The 15276-nt window shown below is 44.1% G+C and overlaps 1 protein-coding gene across 1 annotated transcript; it reads right to left on the bottom strand.

The window, feature by feature from the left end:
- Window positions 1-578: 578 nt before the first annotated feature.
- On the bottom strand, window positions 579-12427 carry LOC138521708 (trypsin-like). Its single transcript, XM_069634730.1, has 4 exons — window positions 12170-12427; window positions 9656-9915; window positions 7951-8087; window positions 579-1309 (listed from the first exon to the last, which is right to left on the bottom strand). Exons 1-4 carry the CDS (start codon window positions 12349-12351, stop codon window positions 1160-1162), a joined length of 729 nt encoding a protein of 242 aa, XP_069490831.1. The 5' UTR covers window positions 12352-12427; the 3' UTR covers window positions 579-1159.
- Between the last annotated feature and the right edge of the window lie 2849 nt (window positions 12428-15276).

The raw sequence follows: 15276 nt of genomic DNA, 5'->3' as shown, positions 1-15276 counted from the left end.
CTGGTCCCAGAGAATGATCCACCCGCATTGAGAGCATCTACAAATAGTACAGATAACAGGCCTGGTAAAGGGCAGCTGTAGATGATACAGGCTAGAGGCCCAGCACTGGGTTGCACACAGTCTAGAACAGTGTTTTTCAAATTGTGGGGCTGGCCCCCAAAGGGGGTCCGAAAGGATGTCCAGGTGGGTGAAGCTCCTCAAAAGGGGAATACGAAGGCTGCTTTTAATAGGAAAAATACAAGCAGAGATGGCATCTGGGTGGGGGCGGAAAACAAGACGCCTGGTGGCAGGATAAACGTCCTAGAGATCATGCCCACCCTGAGGGATAGCTGTTCATAGTATGGGCAAGACCAAAATTGAGTTGCAAATGTTAGTGGCCAAATGTCTTGTGGAAAGTTGCCCATTGTTTAGAAAGGTTTTAAGGTAAACTATCAGCGGTGCAGGGAAGTCAGCCTTCTAGTTACACATGAAGTCTGGAGGTGCAAACATAGTAAAAACAAAAAGCATTGCAACTCAGCATAGCACAGCTAAGGGTATGATTGATAATTAACAAAGACACAAACACATTCTTCTGGTTCTAAGCAGTTTATTGATTATAATGGGTCAAAAGGCATTCACTGTGATACTGGTTCAAATGCACAGGAGTTGCACGAAATGGAAGTGCATGAGGCTAACAATGAAGGGATGGAAGGAAATCCACTGAGGCGTGGGAGGCGGGTTACCAGGCAACAAAGATTCAATTGAAACGATTAAGGCCAGGCATGTTAGGCAATCAATGATGCTTCAAGTGCGCGAGGCTAGCGTGCTGAAGTGGTTGGACTCCATGGATAGATGTGAGGGCAGTGGTGTGGCCTTCAATGAAGAATCCTTGGAAGTGGATGGGTCAGAGATGAGGTAATTAGTGAGGGGGCATTTAGGGTATAGCGTCAGAGACTTGGCATTAAGTGAGACTCCACGGAACCCTATCAAGCCTGTAATTTGGCACTGAGAAATACTACTTTGAAGCATAGGACATCTGTGATGTGGAATCACTTGAGTGATGTGGGGAATGAGTGAACATTCATGGTCAGGCATGAGGTCCGGTGGTGTGAGTTTTTCTTACACAACTATCACCAGTTACTGATTCTGTTCTGGTTTATGTATGTATATTTTGGCGCATTCAAAAGTTTTCTACAATGTTTTCTGCCCAGGTGACAAAATTGCACATTTTGGTATAAACACCGGGATAGTTCTTCTGAGCACAGCCTTTTCCCCAAGAGACTACTCCCATCAGCTCCCCATCACAAGTCAGGGGTCCTCCGGAATCACCCTGCATGAGACGAGAAACAATAAAGACATCTTTCGCATTTGCTCATACTGCATGGAGATTCACTCTCGATCACATCATCAACTAGACAACGTACCATAAAATGCATTTTATATCTGATGGTCCAAAGAGATGGCCTACCAGGATATGCCACCTAATGATGGGCCTTCCATTACATGATAAACCCCTACAACATACAATGGGGGTAGAACTAGTATAGATCCACCTACTATGGTAACATTAGATGCCCTACCATGAGAAGACATATTGGGAGAAGACCTACCATGAGATGACCTATCATGGCATACCATTGGATTGCATTACATCAGACGGACTAACTTAGGAAGATCTATCTTGAGGATGACCACTATAAGAAGACTTAGCAATAGATGTCCTACTATGAGAAGATATATCAGGAGAGGACCTACAATAAGATGACCTACTTTGGCATATTACGGGATTTTGTTCCATCAGACTGACTATGTTAGGAAGACCTGTCTTGAAGATCTCTACCATAAGAAGGCTTAAAATTAGATGGCCTACCAGGAAAAGACCCATTGGGAGATGACTTACCATAAAATGACCTATTTTGGCATAACATGGGATTTCGTTCGATCACAACGACTACATTTGGAAGACCTAGCTTGAGGACTTCTACCATGAAAAGGCTTAACATTAGATGGTCTACGCCAAGAGGAGATATCGGGAGAGGACCTACCATAAGATGACATAGCATGAAATAGAATGGGAGCTCCTATTATCAGATTAACTACCATGGGATAGTTGATATTTTCATTAACACAATACATCGTTGGGAGTAACAATGTTTTTATAGACCCACTTAACACCATTCCCAACATTATTTAGGACTGGTACCATTATATAAACAAACTCCAGTCCTAGAATATGTAGAAAGTGCTGGATAGTGGGCAAAAAATACAATTTCTCCAACAATGTTTTGTTTTAACAATAATATAACTTCATACCCTGTCAGACAACCTACCTTGAGAAAGTCTACCATAAGAACTCGTTCATGGAGTGGCATCCAAGGAGGCAACATGCCTTTTATTGACATACCATGAGATTACGAACTGCGGGATGGGGGCGTAGGAGAAGACCTATACTCTTAGAATGACCTACGGAAAAACTAGCAGCCCAAATGTACAATGATCTCGTATCAGGAGAACAGTGTCTTCTTCAAATTCACGAAGTTGCTCAATTTCTGGTAGCTACACAGAGAACAAACAAGGCTTGCTGTTTACTTGTCATTTATTAAAGCTAAAACATTACAGTTTGATGCCATGGTGACATATAATGATGTAATCCCGAGTGGTATTATTGAGAAAAAAAATGTTTTTGTATCTTAGGTCTTGTTAGAATAAAAGAAGACAATATTGGTTCTTCGGAGCTAGGCTGGTATGAGGTATGTTATTAGTGGTTAACAGAATACAGTGACATAGCAAAAAACACACCACTAAGAAAGCTAAGAATCTGATCTAATATTCAGATCCAGTAGGACCGTCAAAGAGGAGCTCTGCGTAAAAGTCTGAAATCAAAAAACGGGCCGCCGGTTCGCGGGAATAGTTTACACGTTGCACGGGTAGAGCACAACAGAAACGGTCACCCAGAGATAATACATACGAAAGCATATTCCAACGGGTGAGTCTAAACACCATACCCGGCTGTTTTGTTGCACGCAGAGAGTTGTTTACTCTAGAAAGGTGTTAGGCACCACAGGAGACTACGAAGGTAATTTGAATACATTTCATATACATATAGCATTTTTGAATTTGGCAGTTAATTTGCGCAACCATGTATTAACATTTACCTAACAAGGGCTCCATGTTGTTGTTGTTTCCTTCCCCATAACCCCATCTTCTGACTATTGTGAATTACCTTTATTGGGTATGTATGATTTTCCTTTACTTATTATATATTTGTTGATTTATGATCTTTATAATGGATGACTGTGTCAATGTTTATAATCTACTTTCTGAATTATATTGGAATTGTGATTTTCCTCTAACATGAAACCAACATATGCTTTGTGTTGAAACTTTTTTGACTTGTTTATGTATTATAACAATTGAAGAAGCTATATTAAATAGTGTGGTTAACGCCCTGATGAAGGAGATCCGCTCCGAAATGCATTGGCATTAAAATAACCATACATAAAACTAAACAAGTCTGCTCCTTGCTTGACAGAATACCTAGCTGTTGACGAACTAGAGACTTAGTACCATTGCTTTGAAGATTAGTTTCGAGTTGTTTCTAACACCACCTTGGACATCTACCGTTTATTTACACATGAATTTTCAGTTGGATGAAAACTTCGATTAAGTTTTACATTAAAACACATGTAATTTAACGAATGAGCTCCACAAGAGCTCCCACGGAGAGCGCCAGACTTAGTTGGATGAGTCCACCCAACTTCTTTTCTGCAATGTGAAATCAAAATCCTCCCATGATGGCTGCCCCTACTGTTCCAAAGCCGTCGCTGGAAGAAAACAGGTCCTTAGGTGAAGAACAATGATATGCTTTGGCATCACTTTTTGTGTTGTTATGAGCCACACCACGGCCCAGGGAGACGGTACGCAGCCTGATCCTGCAAAGTCCACAATCGCCATGTATTGGGGTTTCATTTATTGAAGAACAGGGCGCTTTGACGAGCAGCACTGCACATGAGGTCAAATTGAAAGCTGTCGCAAGCTCACTACTCAGGGCTTTGCAGATGGCCATTTGCAGTGAATTAAACAAAAACCTGGTGGAGGGACATTAGCTACATATAGGGTGCCATCTGGGGTGTGAGTCATTGTGGGAGATGGGTGCTGCACGGTAGGTGGCTGGGTCATTTTCTAGGTGGATCTTAAGGGCAGTCTTAACTTGAGGGTTCGCTATCAGACACGATGACAGCAGCAAAACAGTCCCAGATCTACCATATTTCACAGTGTGCTCAGAACAGAGTGTGGTAGGGGGGGGGGTCCGGACCGTAGGAAATGTTAAAACAACCCTTATTAGGGTGACATGTGAAAGGAAGACTCAGAGATGTGTAATTGCCACGAGATGTTTCAAATATAATATAACCACATGGGTACATTCCTAGCATTGTCCAAATCAGTGCAGCAAAAAGGATGGTAATGCACGGGTGGACAGGTTTCTTCCTCATCATGGTTAGGCAAGCATGGTATGTCATCTCATGGTATGGCGGGTCATGGTGATAAACAGCCAAGCAAGATCTTTGCCCATCACACAAAACGAGAATGCCTACAATGGGATTGCCTGCTATGGGTAATGTGTGGCATGGAAAAACCTATCATGTCAACGGCCACTATGGGAAGACCAACTATTCCAGCACTACTAACATAGAAAGGCCAACTATGCCAGCACTACCACCATGGGGAGACCGACTATGCCAGCACGACTACCATGGGAAAACCGACTATGCCAGCACTACTAACATAGAAAGGCCAACTATGCCAACACTACTACCATGGGAAGACCGAATATGCCAGCACTACTATCATAGAAAGGGCAACTATGCCAGCACTACTACCATGCGAAGGTCGACTATGCCAGCACTACTACCATAGGAAGACCAACTATTACAACACTACTACCACAAGATGACACACTATGGCAGCACTACAACCATAGGACGAACAACTATGCCAACACTACTCCCATAGGAAGACTAATTATGCCAGCACAACTTCCATAGAAATACCAACTATGCCAGCTCTCCTACCATAGGAAGACTGACTATGTCAGCACTACTACCATGGGAAGATTAACTATGTGATCACCTATAAGAAGGCCTACCAGAGGAAAGCTTCTTATAGAAAACCCTAACATGATGGGCAATATGGCAGAAAGGCTTGCTGTGGGAAGGCACAGAGCAGGCATACTATGAAAAGGTTGACCATAACAAAGCATTATAGGCAGCAGTCATACCATGAGAAGCCAAATGGAACGTTCTACCATGCTAAAGCCTACCATGCACAGTGCTGCAATTATGTGTGATCTTGTGCAATGGTGCAGGATTACACGTTCTAGGCACTGTCATAACAGGTGTTGTTACTATTACCCCATTTACTAGTACTCAGTGTAACTACCTTGGAAGTGTGAAGGGCTGCCTTGGCCATGCTGCAGAATTCAAATTCATGAAACGTGGCCTGGCCCTAGGTCTAAGGGGAGCACTCAACTCACAAGCTATCTCCCATAACATGGAAGCGATCAGCCATGGCAAAGCCCACCATGACAAGGCCCATCATAAAATGGCATACCATACCCTGGGAATGCCTATCCTAGGGCTAGGCATAGACTGAGCAGCTATTTCATAGAAAGGCAAAACATGAGACTTAGCATTCTATGGCAATCCACTAGGAGATGGCATAACATGACACATATAATTGGAAGCCATAGAAAAATTGATATTTATTGAGATCTCGGCAAACTAGATGGCCTAAAATAAAATGGTGAACCACAATGAGATATTATAATGTTGTAGCTAATAGAACTGAACAGCATGCAGTGATCATGCAAGGGACTGGATAATATAACATAGCATCCCATTAGCAGACATAACTTGATATATTCCTTTTCTTTTAAAATAATATGAGATGGTAGAATACAATACATTGAAATAGCATAAAAATGTAAACCATCAATTAACATGAACTTTCATAAAACAGGACCACATAATTTAACACATAACCCGAAAATATCAAATAAAATTATTTTGAATACCATGCACTCATATGGAATACCTTTATGAACAGTACTACACAATACCGTCCTCAAATAATCCCTTGCTGCTGTGCTCACCTATGCATGTGTTTAAGCGTGAGTATGTTAATGGCGGCCCACTGAGATGGCTGACTCACTGGCAGCATCAGCGTCACGTGTTCTCATGCCTGCTTGTCATTGAGAATGTGCCTCAGCTGTGCGGCCGCCAGACCTGTGGGGCCACTCTGCAGGGGAGCCGGGGCGTCCAGAACTATTCCACCATACCTCTCCACCAATCTGCCCTTGAGCCTCTGGGGAGGGCCAACCTCACTCCATGGCCCTTCCATAATTCTCTCAGATCCCTCCATCAATAGGCCTGAGCTCTAGCACCCCATGACCACTTGATGCTTCCACCCCACTCCTCTGTCAATGTGCCTGATCTCTGCCACCTGTGGGGCATCACCCATACCCCGCAACCATTCCCTCGCCCCCATCCTTCAATGCGCCTGAGACCTAGCACTTGTGGAGGGCCAGCCACAATCCATGACCACTTGATGTGTCCTCTGTGAATGACACCCTGCCATGAGCACGTGGCTGCAGGACCCTTTAATGTGATAGGTTATTTATAATGCGCTTAATACCCAGAGGTTTCTAAGCGCGGGCCGCGGATCGAACCTGTGGTTTTTAAGCGCGGCCCGGGGGCTACGCATCATTTTGCTTCCAAGGCGAGTACGTTGCCCCTGAGCTATTCTCCGGAGAATAGTCAATCAATCCTGACTCCTCTCTATGCATGTATGTGTGAACGGAACTTGGATGAATACATGTGCAACTCCACCCCCAGTCCATGGCCGTTCGATCCTTTTAAAGTGCCTGGGCACTGCCCCGTGGTTTGCTGAAGGGGTGTTCATCCTCAGGGACCGTGCAGCCATTCTCTCACTCGTGCCCATCAATGCGCTTGCGCTTTGTTCATGGGCCAATGCTTAAAAGAGATCCCTTCACACCCCACGGCTGCTCAGTCCTCCCGACCAGGGCCAGAGCACGTTTTGACACCCCAGAAGGAGTGATATTTTGCGACCCGGTTCGGGATACAGGAGTCCATTTTTCTAACATGCAATGGTAGTTTGGCATCCCACACGGCTCTCAAGTACGACCTGCTCCCCTCGCACCTCTATGTCTGCGGGCCTATGTTCTGATCTGGGATTGAACTTTCTAGAACAAAGCATTTGCCAGGAAATTGTGAATGCCCGACTGGTCAACCTTTCTCTAACACATGCTGGTCAATTGACTTGACTTCTTTGGGTTCAGCACCTCAGCAGGGCTGTCCGCATGGGACAGAAGATTGTATTTTTTCCCTATGAATCTACGTTGACCTGCCCGAGCTTTTAGCTGGAGTGAGCACATCTGTAGTGCCGCTCACAAACTGGAAAAATTACATCTGTGGCCTCTGTTGAGAAGGCCAACCTGGGCCGCCCATCTTTAGGGAAGAGGTACCTCACCATCGTTTTGGGAGGATAGTTTAAGGGCAACGCTAGTCATGGAAGCAAGACGACACAGAGCAGCACAGGTTCGATCCCCGGGTCTGCGCTTAGAAACCTGTGGGTATTAAGATCAAGCGCATTATAAATAACCAATTACAGTTACAGTTTACAGTTACAACAGCTCCCCTCACATTGACCCTTTACAAAGTATTAACAATACTAATATTAATATTGCCACCAAGGTCTAACTTTGTTCTTGCGCTGGCACAAGGAGGGGAATTCTTATCTGTTGCTGAGATTGCATTTGTGAGATTAACCGCACTCTTCTGTCCACTCAAGCACACACTCGCTCTTTGCATTTGCTGTGTTCATCCACCTGAGGCTTCATTATGGTGAGAATGATTAGGCCATTGGGATTGGGGTTCTGCTACCTCTCCTTACCTGGCAAGAGTCTTTCCCTCCCTCCAAATATCCAGCGCAGAACATGTTCTTGGTGATCTGGCTTGGGTACGAGGCCTTGCAGATGGCTTCAGACAGGACAGGAACACCCAGGCACTGGAGGACCGCTGGATACTGGACTTTGGGGGCAACCAAGAATATCAGAAAGATTGTACGTTGAATGAGCCTTGGCGATTTTACCATGAACTGGACCAATCAAAACATTCAAAGGATTTAGAAATCATTGTATTCAGCGCTGCTCGTTACAGACCTAGCCCTCCCATATAAGGCAGGTTTCCTTTCTGTGTGTGGTGTGCAGTGTTCAGGGTATTCCGCTGTGAGTTGCTTGCTTCCACCCTCCCAATACCAACTGGTAGTAGGGCAAAGTTTCTCTGTGGTCGGCCTAAAAAAATAGCCCCCAATCCTCATGCTCCTTCAAAAGGGAAGTGGTGCAATAATGCTGAATGCTTGACGAGTTAAAAGTCTGGATGTTGAGGATTAAAGTCTAAGCGGACAGTGATCCACAGACAATACTAGATTGGTTACTCACGAGATGCTCTATCACTCCAGGTATGGAGATAGTGCAAGCATAAAACGAGAAGATCTAACTGCGCCCGCCTCCATGAGATGACCGGCACACCTGCTTCCTTCCTGCTCACACCTCCATCATGACTTAATAGGCCCATCGTGACCTGCATGACCATGGTTTGTGTTGCAAAAAGGGGATCATTGGTACAATCCATTGTACACTGGATTAAACTGCGTATCCCAGATTGAACCCTTTACTAGAAGAGCAAGCTCTGGCCTGCGGCGTACCTGAAAATGAGTCGGGGATAGGGGGATTGGATTTTCAGAAACATTTTCAACCACCCTATTTCTTCAGTATTGACTACAAAATGCCCTTGACTCTTCTCCATGGAGAAGAACAAATATCAATAGGTAACTGCAGGGTGAAGCAGAGGACAGCGATGGCAAAGCATGTGCTCACTGAATGTGTGAAATTGCCACCACTGCATATGAATAACTTGGGAAAGTATGTAAATGATCTCAATTCCATTAAAACTACCACTTTTTGGACATACTGCCTCAACAGTGAATCCCTGTCCCTACAATAGCACTTTTTCGAATTTGGTAGAATGTTTGGAAATTGATAGAAAAACTAAATGCGTTTTAAAATGGTCTGTGGATGGTTTAAATAATTCCATAATTATATCATGTTTTGATACTTTTTTTTAGGTATTTGATGTATTGCAATATCTTATTTGATTGATTTTAATTGTATTTGTGATACAATTTTGTAATATGTGTAATTGAAATTGTGAAATAATTTTGTGAAAAGTTCCTACGAACTAAACACAAATAAATACATAAATAAATAATAGGTAATTGCCATTTACTGGAGATGACTTCCCAGCTCTGAGATTCAGTACATTATGTTGACATTCACTTGAAAGTGTGTGAGGCTTTAGTGGGGCTTGTTGAAGGACTTTGCTGACATATTTGATGATCGGGGATTTAGGATTTGAGACATTGGGCGGGAAGCTATAGGGTTATTAAGAGGCGATCATGGGTGCCAGGGCCATTATAAATACTGTAGGATACTGAATGTCTGAGAGGTACATGTGGATATAGAGTATGACGAGGCATGAATCATTAGACTTGAAAGTATTTCCACATGTTTGTTAGAGACCCTGGTTTAGCTTCTCACCATCTGTAGAGAGAAGATTGCCCCAGTCAGAGACCAGGCACTGGCTTCCCTCTGCGGGGCACCGGCTGGCCATCTTGATGGGCTGGACATACTGGTTGAACTTGGCAGGTGTGTCCAATTTCACCATCATGAAGTCATTGTCCATGTAGTATTCGTTGTAGTAGAAATGCTGGTAGGCCTTGTCCACCTGAATGTGCTGCTCTGTCCCTTCCTCTTCCAGGACGTTGTGCTCCCCCAGGTGCGCCACCAGTGTCTTGGGTCTGCCGCCATGATGGAATGCATGATGGGTAAAACAAGGAAACTGTCAGTCAGCTGCGTAGCTCTGCCTCCACCCACCCACTTCAAGACATTGCCGGTGTCTTCAAAACGGTGCAGAACGGAGATACTCACTAGTAAGCACTCCTAAACCTTCCTCAAGGTAGTAAAATGTATGGTTCTATGTTCATTTGCAGGCTGACTTTTTTTCGAAGTGCGTTCTGACATTGGAATTACTGTTTTTTAAAACCGTCAACTTTGTAATTCTTTTTATTTTGGGCTGTCCGCCACCAACCCCACCTTTCTCTATTGTTTGACTCCTACCACAACCCCATCCCCACCCATTTTTGCCCTCACCACCATACATTTTGATGAGTGTTTTCAAAGTAATTCCGATGTCAGAAATGTCTTCGAAAAAAATGCTGTCGGAAAATAAGCGCGAAACACACACTATCCGAAATGCTGCATTTTTATCATTTCCTGACCAACACGCAGTGTTTATATTGAATAATATATAATGAATACCCATATATCAAATCTTTTATCTTGAAAACCTTTATAGTGAATGTATTTAGGGTCGGGTAAAGGGTTAAATAACGGGTGGGATGGGTTTTTGGGGGTGGGAAAAAAAAGAATGGATTTACTGTAAACGTTTTCAAGAGAAAAGATTCGATATATGGGTATTCGTTATAAATGACATCGATACAAAGACATGTGACCTTCCTCACTATGCATAGCTAAGCTCTTGGCATAAATGCGTAATTGGTAGTTGGACTGGATAACGCGCTCTAGAGTTGGGCTTTCTTTCTCTCTTTAACTTATTTACATTACATTCCAGATGCATCCTGGTATCCCGCCTGCTAAATCATGTATGTAATTGAACTGCATTCCAATGAACTACAACCCAATGAAAAACCCAAACTCAACACAGGTTCATTGCCCTGATTATGTGATTAAGGCTTCGTTGAGCTATTTATCAAACTCCCTGAATTGACAAAGATATATTGTACTTAAATAAAGGAGCATATTCACACTAAAAGGAACATTTGCTTAAAATAAATAGTAAGGTGGAAAACATAAAAAGGGAAAGTGTGAAGCAATAAAACCCTCAAAAATGTAATTAATGACAAGGGGGTGAAGGGGATTCAAATGGGGAGGAGGCAAACATTTGATTTGTGAGTTCCCCCATTAATAAATAGTTTATTTTTATATTTTTTTATTTTATTGTGCATTAGCCAAAATATTACTTTTTACACAGTCCAAGTATAAACGAAGGCAAATATATCAAAGAAGTAAACATCAACAAGAACACATCAACAGAGAAGAGAAAAAAACAAAGAATACGCATCAATACAGAATCATCACCAAGAATGAAAAAGAAAGAAAAAAGAAAAAGAGAAAAAAGGAAAAGAAAAGTCAGAGCATAACACAGAGCACAGGTAATACATAACTAAAACCATACGAAGGAAACATGGACCTCAAATTATGGCCAGGGCTTCGGAATGGGCCCAGTACCCAACAAATTGCACTCCAGTATAACTTCATATGTAAGAAAGGCTTCATTAACAGATATTAATCTGTCCCAAAACATGTCCGTACAGAGGGAATTATGATCATGGACAAAGCGTTTAAATCAATAGTTTTTAAAAACATTGATTTAAAATGCACATACAACACAATGCATTGTATTATGGTGAATGAGGAAGAGAAATGATGTAACTTAATACTTACAGCTGTCACATTATTTGCTTTGGGCCCAGTGATAACATGATAAATGAAAAAAAGGACTGATTGGCTGCAATTCCAATTTTGTTATGTGATTTTTCTTGCATTCCTGTTGTGTATGTTGAATTGGGGGAAGCCTTAGATTATTTAAAACAGCAGTGATTGTGCTTCACAGTTCACAATAGAAACTGCTTTCTAAAAAACAGGGCTGCAATGCAAGATGTTTCCACGCACCTTAGAGGCAGACAGTTAACGCTGGATGGGGTTTAGGAAGAGTGGGATGAGAAACGAAGGAAAGGCGTGAGGATGAGATGTAGGGCGGGCGTGAGTTTGCAGTAGGGTATAATGAAGAGTCTTAGGGAGGATATGATCGGAGGTCTGTGAGGACTGCCAGGTTGAGCGTTCAGGAGGGTGTTAGGACGAGGTTCAGGGAGGATGAGATATTTGGTGTGTGTGAGGCTGAGGTTTGGAAGGCTATGAGGATGAGGTCTGCTGGTGTTTGAGGATTAGGTTTGAGGAGATTGTTCCACTCACTGTTTGTAGCAATGGGCTGCTGATATGATCCAGTACTCATTTATCAGGGTTCCTCCACACCAACGCTGCCCATTATAAGTGAAGTAGACCTGCCATGGCTGGGAATGTGGGGTGCAATCATAGCCCCCAATGATCCGATCATCGTCCCATGGAGCAGATGCTGTAAAACAAGAAAAGAGCATTCATGTGTAACCCTGGAAACAGCCTCCCTGCTAGCAACGAAGATGTAATGGTACCAGAGGGATCCGGGCCATACCCGCAGCTCCTAAGAGTGTGAAGAACCAGAAGGGCTGCATCTCCTACCAGTGGATGGAGCACTATGAGGACAGCTGGCATAATAATACAAATATGTAACTTTAAGTGTTTTATCTTATCATGAAACCGATGTACTCTGCTATTTACAAGAGTCAAGCTGGATGTGTTCCTACACTTGGGTAAACAGCCCTGCAGGGCCACCTGTGCCTTCCCAGCCAGAGATGGCAAGGTTCTCAGTGGGAGGTGGGCACCTGGGCTGGCAGCTGGGTCCCTGGCACACAAGTACTGAACCACATGTGTCACACTCAGTAGTTCCTGTCACCGGTGTCTTACATACCGTCATCAGTGGAAAGACTGGGCGTTTGCAGAGACATGGAAACGACTTAAGAACTGATGAGGGGGTACAAACACACTCCATGGACAGAGAAAAGGTCACTACCATGACCCGGTGCTGAATGATACAGGCACACCGTCTGCATAAACAGTGTGAGATACAGACACAGCTCTACTCCATCATAGCCGGCCACTGCTTTCAACAACCATACACATCCTGCAAGAAATAAATGCATGGCCTCCATATATATTCAAATCCAGGGTCCTGGTTACACAATAACACCTTCTCCAATGCAAAACCTGAGGATAATGACTTAATCCATATACATACCACAGGTGGGTGTCTGCAATAACAAGCACACACAAAGCCAATAGCTGTGGCTTTCCAAATGTAGAGGGTACGACTTGCTCTGTTTGGGGATTTAAACAAATGTAACCCTCTGTATTTACAAGGCCATACCTATTGGGCGCACTTACGTTTTGGAAAGCAAAAACCATTATCTGTCTTTTTTTTAAACAGTGCTCTTGATTGACATTTTTTAAAGCTTAAAACAAACCACAAACCTTCATAATCTCAACAACCATTTTTAAATCGCCCTCCACAACACTCCCCCTTTACACGACCCAGGCGGTAAGTTACCGCCTGGGCCGTGACTTTACCACCATGGCGTAAACTACGTTTACGCCATGGTGGTTGGCGGACTTACCGCCCCATTCCGACCTTGGCGGGGCGGTAAGTCCCCAATCCCCATTTACCCTTCCCCATTCCCATTTTTGCCCCATAGGGCATAATGGGAGTGGGGAAGGCGTTAATTACGCCACCGTAAATTACGGTGGCGTAATTAACTCCATGGTCCCTTAGCGCCATGGATTTTAACACCTGCTAAAAGCAGGTGTTAAAAGCACCATGGCGCTAGGGGACCTCGTAATTGGCGGTAAGGGGTCGGCGCAGCTAACGCTGGCGTTAACCCCTTACCGCCAGGGTCGTAATGAGGCCCAATGCCTCATAGCACTGGTTACAAGAAACGTCAATATCCGGTTTAGATTGAATTGACAGGAGTTCTTCATACGTCCATTTCATACCCTAAAGTCAATCGTGGACTCAGCGGAACCCAACGCCCCAAAACCGCTAGCGTGTGCCTGGGGAATAGTACCCCCACACACATCTGAGTCGTTGCCTGTTACTTTTACCTGTCTCCTTCCCCACTACCTTCTGCCTCCCATATGGCCATCCATACTCCCCATTCCTCCTGAAAACCCCCCAACCGATCATTCATTATGGCCGTCATTTTTCCATGATTACCATATCATGAAATTTCTTTTCCCAGTCTAGTCTTGTCGGGGTGGACTCTCCCTTCCATCTCTGAGCCACTGTCTCTTGGGTGGCTCTCATCATTGTCTCTAGAGGTCTTGTCAATCTGGATTTTGACCTGACAGCAATAAGGAGCCCCAGAAGTATCTCAAGGGGCTCCAGATCTAAATGTTCCACAGAAACCTCTTTGATCCAGCTCAGGACCAGCGCCCAAATCACCTTGACTCTCAGAAAACCCCACCACATGTGTGAGAAAGTCCCCACCCGTCCACACCTTCGAGGACATTTGGGAGAAGTCTGAGGGAACATCTTTGACAATTTAAGGGCATCCCTATACCACCCTGGGAGAAGCTTGAAGTTATGTTCCATTGTTGCTGTGAACAAGTTCATGTGAAAGGCTGCCTTGTATATCCAATCCCATTCTGCCTCGCTCTATTTCCCTATCTGCAAGTTCTTCACAAGGTTTCTTAAATATTTGCCTCCCCTCTAAATCCCCCCTAATTAGCACCTTATAGAGTCATGATACCATCCCTTTCCTACTTGTAGCTGAGTTTAGTGCCCTCTGAAAAGATGTGAGATTCCTAGATAATAGTTCCATCCACTTGGGATCTGTTAGTATCCCCTTAAACCTCAGGTAATGAAAGATCGAAATCCGTACCACCAGCATTTCCTCCAGCGGATCCTCTATGGGCTTGAAGAGACACAGATTGAAAAGCTGGTCCATGCACTCCAACCCCCTGTCTGACCATTGCTGCTGGAATTTAAAGTTCTGCCCATCAAGGCCTATTTGTGGGCCCCAGACCAAGGTCAGCAGTGAGGGCCATGTAGACAGGGCGGCAGTTGCTTTCCCTCTCTGCCATGTTTCCCAAAGGGCCCCCAGGGACGGATGGTTCCTCAGACTAGGTGGGATTTCTCTTGGTGGGGCCCAGAGATAATCTCTCACCTTCCTAGGGTGCACCTCTCGTTATTCCAGGAATGTCCAGAAAGTCCTCTGATACTTCTCATGTGCTCAAACATAGCCCTCAGCTTTGAAGCCCGGTAATATCCCTGGAGGTCCGGGAGGACAAATCCACCCTTGTTCCTTGGAAGTGTCAGAGTCGATATTTTAAGTCTCGCTTTGTTGTTTCCCCAAATGAACCTGGACACTGCTGCATTGAGCGCCTTAAAGAATCCCTCTGGGAGAATGACCGGGAGCGCTATAAAGAGA

This window comes from Ambystoma mexicanum, chromosome 1q (assembly GCF_040938575.1).
Source record: "Ambystoma mexicanum isolate Mex_15411 chromosome 1q, UKY_AmexF1_1, whole genome shotgun sequence".
Lineage (NCBI taxonomy): Eukaryota > Metazoa > Chordata > Amphibia > Caudata > Ambystomatidae > Ambystoma > Ambystoma mexicanum.
Note: the sequence above shows the minus strand (reverse complement) of the source record. Positions and strands in the feature narration are given on the sequence as shown.